The following is a 10,912-nucleotide window of genomic DNA, read 5'->3' on the forward strand; positions in this document are numbered from 1 at the left end:
TGTCCTAAACTATTACATTAAAGCCAGACATCTTCCAGTGCAAAAAATCAGAAAATTATATATCTAATGCTTCCAAACAATTAACCATTTCAATTGTAATTTGGAGTCTTTTTGACCAATATAGTAAATGTATATCAATTCTTTTATTAGACACAGTTTTCACCATTCTTATTAGCTCAACCCAAACTTTCCTTCTTTTTAGACATGCCCACATCATAAGTATAACTATATTCTCTCATTTTTTTCTTAATATTTTTACTAATTTTATTCAACCATGTTGTTGTGTAATATAATCTTTTAATACAGAATTCTATGATATATGATTTATTGATTTTACAATATAGCCCCAATGTATATGGCCCACAATATATACATTTACAAGATCTAGCACCTTTTTGTTCGGAATGGTGACAGGTCCTTTTTAAATCCTCCATTTTCTATAACCAATTTCCTTTTAGCAATTGCACTGGAAATGTCCATTCCCCAAGAATAATGTCTACCTAAGGGTAAATTCACACAGGGTTCTTTGGTCAGGATTTTGAGGCCATATTTGCTCAAAATCCTGACCAAAAAAGATAGCTCCCATTGAAATCAATGGGAGCCGCTCAGGTCTTTCTTCCGGGAGCCGGCTCAACGGACATGCTCATTCTTCAGCCCGATTTGCCTCGCGAATGTGCCTGAAGACACTCCCTCCTCCCGACTAGGCCCATTCATTGGGCCTAATCTGGAGACGAGTGCGCGACTGGATGCCGGTGCAGTGCATGGGCATTCAGTTGCGGCTACCCGCTTTTTGGTCTGGAACCTGAGGAGGCCTCCACCTCAGGTTCTGGACCGAAAAACCCTGTGTGAACTTACTCTAAGGGTATGTTTATGCAGCAGAAAATGGTTTCCACCGTGCAAACTTCCGCGCGGTTTCCATGTGAAAATCCGCCTGCAAAAAACTCTGTGTGAACTAGCCCGAAGACACCTTCTATGCTCCATGTGTTTCTGTTCACTCTTTCCAATTATAGAATTTACAAACTCCTCTCCTGTTTCTGACCACTCAGATATGTATCCTATACTACAGAGTTTACATATAATCCTGCATGTCTTTGTTTCTTCCTCAATACTAACTCAGTGTTTTTTCCTTTAATAGAAAGTGCTACCATTTGAATTTATCAAATATGATATTGAAAAGGATGAGCCTGTGAAGGATGCAAAGGGACGTTGTATCAAAGCAAAGAAGGGTATGCAATACTTGGGTCATTGTTAGTAGGTTCTCTTTGTTCACTATTTTCTCCCTTTCAGACTTAAATTACTTAAAGGGGTACTCCAGTTTTTAAAATATATGGACCAAATAACAGGAGGCATCAATACAACACACCTCCTAATATATATCCTGTTTAAATTCAGTACTGCTTATCTGATTTATTTTCAGGTCATTAACCTCAGACTGACGTTCTGTTCTGTCTGCAAGCTCTCTACCCCCTTCCTTTCAGAATGTGACCTTGGATGTGGGAGTGATTTATTACCTGTCATTTCATTGCAGGGGAGAGTGGAGAAGGGAGAGGCAGACAGAGATTGAGAGCCAGCAGATGAGTCCTGGGAAATGTAGTTTGTCCACAGATTCACTGCATGTAAATAATAGTGATACAAGGAGCAGCAAGTAAAATAAAACCAAGCAAAGAGTATATAAGGGGACAGTGAGTGTGTAGCACTGCTGTGAATGTATTTGCTGATATTTTTGGCAATTGGATAACCCCTTTAAGTAGAAAACAATGTTCACACTTCTTACTTTATGCAACCAAAAATACTTAATAAGGGGTTATACTGTCTTGTGACACCCCCAGAAGCAGGCTAGAAAAATCATTGTATACATTCCTGTGAAGATTCTCGCACCAAAGAGACCCCACATTGATGTTTGTAATGGTCATTTGTATAACATGTCCAACTCATGTCAGGACAAAATATTTTCTAAGCATGCAAAAGTTATTCGGAGACCTTCTATGATATATACACTTAGTAGGTCATGTTTCTTCACAACCTGTATCCTTAGACTTATCCTTAATGACTGATAAATTGTGATCTCTTATTACCCATTATGAGTAGTTTAGAATTACTTTACTAATACAATGTAAACCTGCCAGTAAAATAATAACACAAGTGAGATCAGTGGTGGATAGACCGATCTGTCCCACAACTCTTCCTCCTACTGCTAACTAACCTCCTTTAATGAAAGGGAACTTTGTAGCGCAAATTAACTCCCCTTCCTCCCCCCCCCCCTCCCAAACCACCATCAGTACCTCACATTGCATCTCACATGTTGTCCAATTGTGTATTTATAATTCCTCCATAAGTTAACTTCCGTTCTGTATTTATATGAGGTCTTTCAAGTCTAAGTGGTGGAGAGCTTATGGAAAAAGTCAACTTTTCCATGCCCCAGCATGGCCATGTCCTCATGCCCTACTAACATCAGTACAACTGTCATTCACAGTATAGGGGCCGTGTTGGGACATGGAGAAGTTTACTTGTTTTATGCACTCTCATCCCTCTTGACATGAAACACCTAATAATTAATAAGCTAATATGCAGAGGATGACGGATGTTTCATCGCTCATACAATATGTTGCAAGACTTGCTATTGCACCCTGCCTATGGCATGAGCTCCCAGCTGTCATGACTGCCAGTAGGGCAGCCCCCTATGATGATGATTGCTTTAAAGATGGTGGATCCCAGGCAATGTAATGACTTAGATGCTGAGGTGACAAATGACCGCTGCATCTAAATGCTTAAACAACCCACTGTCCTGATACCTCCTGAACTTGCACCATACTATCCCAGTGCACATCCTCCATACAATTACAGCATAGCCATAAGTACTGTATCTTTATTTCTAATCCCAGACATCCCTTTTAATGGTAGAACCTGGACACATAAAGTCTGTTTTTGTGTTAGATAAAGGGCCATAATGTAATCTTAAATCCATATATTAATAATCGCAATCTCTTCTCACTTTCTGTATACTGTTAGGTCAGCCTGGACTTCTTATCAGCAAGATTACAACATTTTCTCCCTTTGGAGGTTATGCTGGAGACAAGTCTCATACAGAAAAGAAGATCTTGAGGGATGTGTTCCGGAAAGGCGACAAGTATTTTAACTCCGGGGATATTTTAATGGTGGATCAGCAAAACTTTGTCTATTTCCATGACAGAGTAGGAGATACGTTCAGGTGAGGAAGTAACAGAATTTAATGTAACTAGTCATAGTATATATTGTTTAGGTTTAGGTCAGTGGCGGTCAAATAGTAGACATTAGACCTGGAGTACAGCAGATCTCAATCTATACAGTACAGAGTAGTGTCTCCCAGTTTGTTTGTGTTTCAGTGTGCAGTTCAGACTCATTGACCTGTTGTCTAGAGACTTGTTTTGCTTGGAGTATAAGCCTTAGACAGACCTTTTTTTCACTCTGGCAGCCCAGGGTAGAGCAGTGCAGAGATATAAAGCATATGTATAGCTATCAGAGTAATAGGCACAGAAGCTTGTAAGGGGTCCAGTAGATAAGGGGCCCGCATCCACTGAATGCAAGTCACTTGGAGACCAAGGAAAGACATTATTAGTTACAAATATCTTATGCTTTATCTTTTATGCCGTGTTACAGATACTGCTTGTGGACAGGATGCTGCTGCACCCCTCCTATTCAAGCAATAGGGGTGGCGTTGACCCAACAGATCACATACTGAGGTCTTATCCGGTGCATAGATCATCGGTATAAAAAATGAGTCTGCATAACCTTTTTTTCCTTAGTAATGTAATGATCACCCCTTTTGCACCCGAGAGCTCTATAGCAGCACCCCTCATAGTGCTCCTATAGAATGGACGGTCAGTACCTCAAGTCTATACAGCTGCTGACTTGTACTCCCCTTTAATAATAATAGTTCCTTCTAATGTACAAGTATAACGCGGTGTATAAGTCTGCACCCCTAAACTCCCCACAGATTAGCTGTATTACAGATACTGCTTGTGGACAGGATGCTGCTGCACCGCTCCTATTCAAGTGCATAGATTGGGCAGCATGGTGGCTCAGTGGTTAGCACTGCAGCTTTGCAGCACTTGAGTCCTAGGTTCAAATCCTGCCAAGGGCAACATCTGCATTTCCTCCCACACACCAAAGACATACTGATAGGGAATGTAGATTGTGAGCCCTATATGGGACAGTGACTGACAATATCTGTAAAGCGCTGTGGAATATGATGGTGCTATATAAGTAAGCATAATAAATAAATAATACTGTATGCTATGATATAAGCTTTTTACAATATTTTAATGCAACAATGTCACTTTGTCTGTAAGAGGATTTCATCATATACATTATTCCTATATGGTTATGTCACTTTGTAAACTTTTTCAGTAATGTAAAGATCACTTGGTATGTTATCTGTGCACTGGGACATCAGTATGCACATTATGCCTGTATGTTTTGTTTTGGTTTTTATTTAATTTACAGAAATGGTTTACATTGATAGATGACTTGGCTCAGATTTCACAAAAAGTAGATCTCATGGTAAAAAGTTCTGACCACATCTGGTTTAGTAGAACCTTTAGAATGTATATAAGGTATACTTCAGACAGAACTGGTATCTAACATTTGTATCAGGGTCTGTTGCCATCTTTTTACCTTGAAATTCACTGTTGTCTCAGCCGTCATCTGAGTATTATCACTAGTCATCATCGCTTAATGGGAGTTAACCACGACTAAAATAGCTTCTAAACCATATACACTGTTGTAGGGGCCATAAATGGGAGTACCGCACCTGCTGGAGGGCCCATATTCACCTGTGGTTGCCATTCAGTAGGTCCAGATGTTTGTTGACGACAAGTATGAACTGGTGCACCAGTATACACAGCATTACCCCAGGCGCACCAAGCTGTTCATCTACATACAGATTAAAGTGCAATTTCTCATTGCACCTTGACACAATAATGGTAAGATCACTATATCACTAACCTGCTCTACAAAAGCTTTTTTTTTTTTTTGGTGGTAGACAACCTTTAAAGTCTAATTCTGATAATAAAACTGTTCACAAACTATATATATCTGCTTTTTCAGGTGGAAAGGAGAAAATGTTGCTACCACAGAGGTTGCTGATATTTTAGGTCTTGTGACTTTCATTGAAGAAGTGAATGTGTATGGAGTACCCGTCCCAAGTAAGAAGCACTGTGTTTAGAAGATAACACAGATATATTAAAATCTATCTATCTATCTATCTATCTATCTATCTATCTATCTATCTAGAAAATGGAAAAAATGGCAGCACTCCAATATTTAGAAAAAGTGTGGATTTATTCCAAGCAGCGACGTTTCGGTTCTTATCTGAACCTTTCTCAAGCAAAGAAGTGAGGGAAAACCACCAGTTTAAATAACAACCACATCATATGGTGCATAATTACAATTAATTAGTTAGCATGTGGATACAATGCAACACAACATCAAAACACACTTAGGTGGAGTGAAAGATACAGTGTAACAAAGTGTTATAAATATACGATGATCTAGTAACATTTTTCAGATCAATATAAGTGACACATATATATAAAATCACATCATATATAAAATATAAATATGAGGAGGAGGAACATCCACTTGCTTTCACTAGTATCATGGGCGTTTATTCATACATGATACTAGTGAAAGCAAGTGGATGTTCCTCCTCCTCATATTTATATTTTATATATGATGTGATTTTATATATATGTGTCACTTATATTGATCTGAAAAATGTTACTAGATCATCGTATATTTATAACACTTTGTTACACTGTATCTTTCACTCCACCTAAGTGTGTTTTGATGTTGTGTTGCATTGTATCCACATGCTAACTAATTAATTGTAATTATGCACCATATGATGTGGTTGTTATTTAAACTGGTGGTTTTCCCTCACTTCTTTGCTTGAGAAAGGTTCAGATAAGAACCGAAACGTCGCTGCTTGGAATAAATCCACACTTTTTCTAAATATTGGAGTGCTGCCATTTTTTCCATTTTCTATATAAAGTTGAAGATTAGCCACCTTCCAGTTTGGTTTTGCACCCGGTTTGTATGCTGTGCTGCTTCTGCATTTTTTTCATCTATCTATCTATCTATCTATCTATCTATCTATCTATCTATCTATCTATCTATCTATCTAATCTATCCTGACAGACATCTGATGGCCTCTGTGCATGAACAGTTATGGAGCCCTTGCTTTCCAATATCTCATCATAGAGCACCCCTCTTAGGTTTCTCTAATAATCCACCAGTAATAGTCAGCTTTGAAGTTCATGAATGTAGTTTATCTACAGTCTAATAGACACCAAGAAGCTGCTGTTACACCCTATTTAGGCAAGTTCATGGTCTGTAATCTGTGAAAAAATACAGCATCCTCCAGTTTTTCACAGATTGGACTATCAGGATATTTTCATGGAACTGTTTCACCCATTGAACCAAATGAGTCTGTAAAAAATATTGGTGCCATGCAGATTCTGCACTGATCCATTAAACACATGGCCTAGTCTTGTGTAAATAAAGGTGCTAGGCCCCTGACCTATTGGGCCCCCATAGATGCACAGGTTACCTGTCTGTCTGTCTATCTGCTGAGAACTTGTTGCTGCATTTGGGCGCTAAGATTTTATTTGATTACAAATCTCTTATGTAAATGATTATATTTCCATGTGATAGCGGTAGTTTTACATTACACTGAGCTGTCCTAGTACCAACATTATACTATTGTATTCACTTTGCCATAGTGCTTAAGATAATCTTATAATTACCAGGGGACATATTTCCCATGCCAATGAACAGTATAAACACATAGCGAACAGCTCACACTTTTGTCTATAATGTTGACCAGTATACTCGCTGGAATATGATATGACTTGCCCTGTCATGGAGCGGCCTGTAACCTTCCTAGTAATCTGATTCCATCTGTTTTCTACTTTTAATTCAAGCCTCATATACTAGTTAGTGTATCAGGAATTGGATATATGAAGTGTTTTCTACAAATATCCTGTGACATGTACATTTATGCATTTTGTAGCTTAATCGTCACAAAGGCGCATGGTAAAAAATACCATAGCTATAAGGTTTATACTGTATATGTGGTATACATACACATATAGCAGGTGGTTTTCCTCTTCTTGTACCTAGTGTTTATCTCCACTAGAGGTCAGCTATTTCCTCAACATATTTGACACTATACCATTATTGATTGTTCATCTTCTATGTATTTAAAGGGATTCTACCACTAAAACACATTTTTTTCTAGTTACCACGTCGGAATAGCCTTTAAAAAGGCTATTCGTCTCTTACCTGTGGAAGTGCTCTCCGCCGCGCCGTTTGTTCAAAATACCGGTTTGTACCGGTATGCTAATTAGTTCTCTTGCAGCGATGGGGGCGTCCCCATCGCAGGAGCAGCGATGGGGGCGTCCCCATTGCAGCTCGAAAATCGACCACAGCGCCGCCTCTCTGGTCTTCTGTATCCTCCCCTTGCTTCTTCAGCGTACTGTCGGACGCCTGCGCAGTACGCTCTGTTCGGCGAAGATTGCCGAACGTACTGCGCATGCGCGAAATTGCGGTCCCAGCCATAGTGCGGGCACCGCAGTTTCGCGCATGCGCAGTACGTTCGGCAATCTTCGCCGAACAAAGCATACTGCGCAGGCGTCCGACAGACGCTGAAGAAGCAAGGGGAGGATACAGAAGACCAGAGAGGCGGCGCTGCGGTCGGTTTTCGAGCTGCAATGGGGACGCCCCCATCGCTGCGAGAGAACTAATTAGCATACCGGTACAAACCGGTATTTTGAACGAACGGCGCGGCGGAGAGCACTTCCACAGGTAAGAGACGAATAGCCTTTTTAAAGGCTATTCCGACGTGGTAACTAGAAAAAAATGTGTTTTAGTGGTAGAATCCCTTTAAGCTAATACTAAAAAGTAATACTTCTATACTAATGGAAGCCGTGTACCGGGGTGGGCTCCCCAAGATACAGCAAAGTCACGAACAAAGGAAGCGAGTCCAACTCAATTTAGCAAAGACAAGATTTTACTTAATTTAGTAACATCCTTTACGCAAAAGAACACTCCCGGATATTTACATTCACTCAGCCCGGAAGCTGAGACCCTGGTGCTGTACACCACGGTGCCCACTAGTGTGGCCTTCAATATACTCCAAGCTTTTACCTATCTGCAGGCTGCACCTGTACAGCTGCCTGTTACTTTTTATTACCCTAATACACAGGAACAATTCAGTGAGTGTGACACAGGCACCGGCAGTATAACACCAAGGCTTACAATCTTATTGTAATACTACTATCTCCCCCAAGCAAAGTACAACCAAGAAAATATAATAGTTGATTAGCTTGTAAGCCAAACAGTGTGAAGTTAAACTGGATGTTGCTCCCAGACTTCCTTAGAAGTCCCTTTCTGAGAGATATAACTCTGTAGAATCCTCTGTGTCTTAGTCCTTCTACCAGACAAGTAGATATTTCACCAGTAGTGCAGCCTGTGATACTGGTTATGCCTAACTATCTAACTACAGGCTCTTTCTCAGTCTCAAACAATTTGGCGCCAAACTTGCAGTGTGGTGCGTGCACGGTTACTTCTGTTAGGTACTTTTTAGCCTTTGTTTGTAACAGTTGGAAGAGGGGCTCCTCAGACAGCATGCAATCTCACTGACAGTGTCACTTCTCAGCCAACTCTCTGACAGCAATCTTCTCCTTAGGATGGTGTCTGGATAATCTCAGGAAGTCTCTACTTCAGTTCCACTTGCTGTAGCTCCAGCCCTCCAAGGATCTTCTCTACACAAGGATGCCACTCCAGTCCTTCCTTCTACTTCAGATCAAAGCACACACTGCCCAAAATGGCTGCTGCACACACACTCTCCTCCTTCTAAGCCCACCTTTTCCCAAACAGGGTCTACACCAGTACTCCAGGGACATACAGCCTTTTCCCTTTGTCTTGTGGTCTTGCAACAGTGACCTCTTGTGGTCAAACAACAAAATGTCAGATTATGAAAAAACTAAACTTATTACAGAAACAGGCACATTCACTACACAAGGGCTGTTTCACTCTCTTACACTAACACCATATTATATTCTGTAGTTATTGTTTAGTTGTGTTCTGAATAGTTTGCTTTCTTTAACAGATCATGAAGGCAGAATAGGAATGGCCACTCTTAAACTGAGAGAGTATGAGACTTTTGATGGTAGAAAGTTATACGCTCATGTCCGCGACTTCCTTCCAAACTATGCAAGACCAAGATTCATTCGGGTTCAGGTATTGTATAGATTACTTCATTAAATTATGGTGGTTTTATCATACATTTCCAAATTAAAAACCATGTAATGCATCATGCCAGTCTTGGAAAGCAAATCTAACTGTTCTATATACTTATTTAGTGACTAACTTGCCATTATTTTAGTAATTTCACTATACCATTGCTCAGATGATGCAGTGTTTTATGTGTGGACCAGTCTTGTGTCTCTGCACCCGCAGTGCTGATGAACCCTCCCAAGGATGAGGGCAGTGAAGCAGTCATACCTGTACATGTGCACTGTTGACTTAGCACAATAGGATATGCCATTTAGCAATTGTATACATTGTTATTAGCTCACTTTATGCATTGATTACATGGAGCTTTTAATTGTTCAATGCATGTTGGTTTTATTTAAGCCCTGTGTGGAGTAGGGGAGTAGCTATAGGAAGTGCAGCAGTACCAGGCAGTACCGGGCCTTAGACCCGGAGTAGGCTCCAAAGGTCCCTCTGCCATATAAAATATACTAATATTGTAAAGGACTTATGGGAAGGCAAGTTTTTCAGTTTCTAATATTGATGGCTTATCCTTAGAATAGTCCATCAATATTACATGCGAGAGGTTCTGACACCTGGGACCCTCCAGATCAGCTTTTACAGTACATCTATTCTCGGGACATGCTTACCTGCCAGGAGCTGCACTGTTCACTTGCCGCACAATGTGTAGAAACAGGATTAGGTACTGCAGCGTTAGCCAACTGAAATGTATGGGACAGCGCTGCAAAACATAACACTGGCGCTACACATCATGTGGCAAGAAAGCAGCATGCAGACATTACCTGGAGTGACACTGTTCCCAAACAGCTGATCCAGTGTGTGTGTATATGTATGTGCTTGTGTACTGTATATGTATGTATGTATATATATATATATATATATATATATATATATATATATCTCAATCCATGCATGTCCCTATAGCAGTCTCTCCCTAATGAGACATTACCTTTTCACAATGAATTGCTTCTCATCAGGTGTTTTTGTGCTTTATTAGAAAGAACTGGAGATCACAGGAACCTTCAAGCAGCGCAAAGTGGATCTTGTAAAACAAGGGTTTGATCCATCTAATATTACTGACCCCCTCTATTTTCTGGACGAGAGAGAAAAGAAATACGTCCCCATGACCCAGACTATTTATGAAGATGTGAAAAACAAAAGAATAAAACTGTGAGATTGTAAAGGACTGGAAAGCTTTGGTGACTGAATTCATCGTACCCTGGGTGTTAAGACTGGCTAGATTATTTTATATAAAAAGAGATTGGTAATGTAAGTATATGTTTGTACTTTCTTAAGTGGTTACTTGGTAACAACATCAATTCCATCAGGATGATATTTAATGCCCCACTGGGGCCAATTTGTAAGCTGTGACCCTCTGAACTGGTTACAAAAATAAACAACATGAGCGGCATGTGGTGTAATACAGCTGCAATACTCAGCACTGCTCATTTAGAGCAATCTTTGTAAGACATTACAGAATATAAGACTGCTTGCCCTTTAAGAGAGAAACTAGAGAGACAGACACAGTGTGACATGAAGGCTTACAGTTACTAAGTAGATTTCTACGTGGTTATATTCTTTGCAGGCTGAGCACTTG

At 40.1% G+C, this 10,912-nt stretch overlaps 1 protein-coding gene across 1 annotated transcript in view; it reads left to right on the forward strand.

The window, feature by feature from the left end:
- SLC27A2 (solute carrier family 27 member 2) overlaps positions 1-10,912 on the forward strand; it is a 44,042-nt gene extending 33,130 nt beyond the window's left edge. The window contains exons 6-10 of the mRNA XM_075273391.1: positions 1,136-1,226; positions 3,010-3,208; positions 5,086-5,183; positions 9,152-9,282; positions 10,313-10,912. Of these exons, the coding sequence (XP_075129492.1) occupies positions 1,136-1,226; positions 3,010-3,208; positions 5,086-5,183; positions 9,152-9,282; positions 10,313-10,489 (696 nt within the window). The 3' untranslated portion in view covers positions 10,490-10,912. The remainder of the gene's footprint in view (positions 1-1,135; positions 1,227-3,009; positions 3,209-5,085; positions 5,184-9,151; positions 9,283-10,312) is intronic.

Source organism: Leptodactylus fuscus, chromosome 5 (genome assembly GCF_031893055.1).
Source record: "Leptodactylus fuscus isolate aLepFus1 chromosome 5, aLepFus1.hap2, whole genome shotgun sequence".
Taxonomy (NCBI): Eukaryota; Metazoa; Chordata; class Amphibia; order Anura; family Leptodactylidae; genus Leptodactylus; species Leptodactylus fuscus.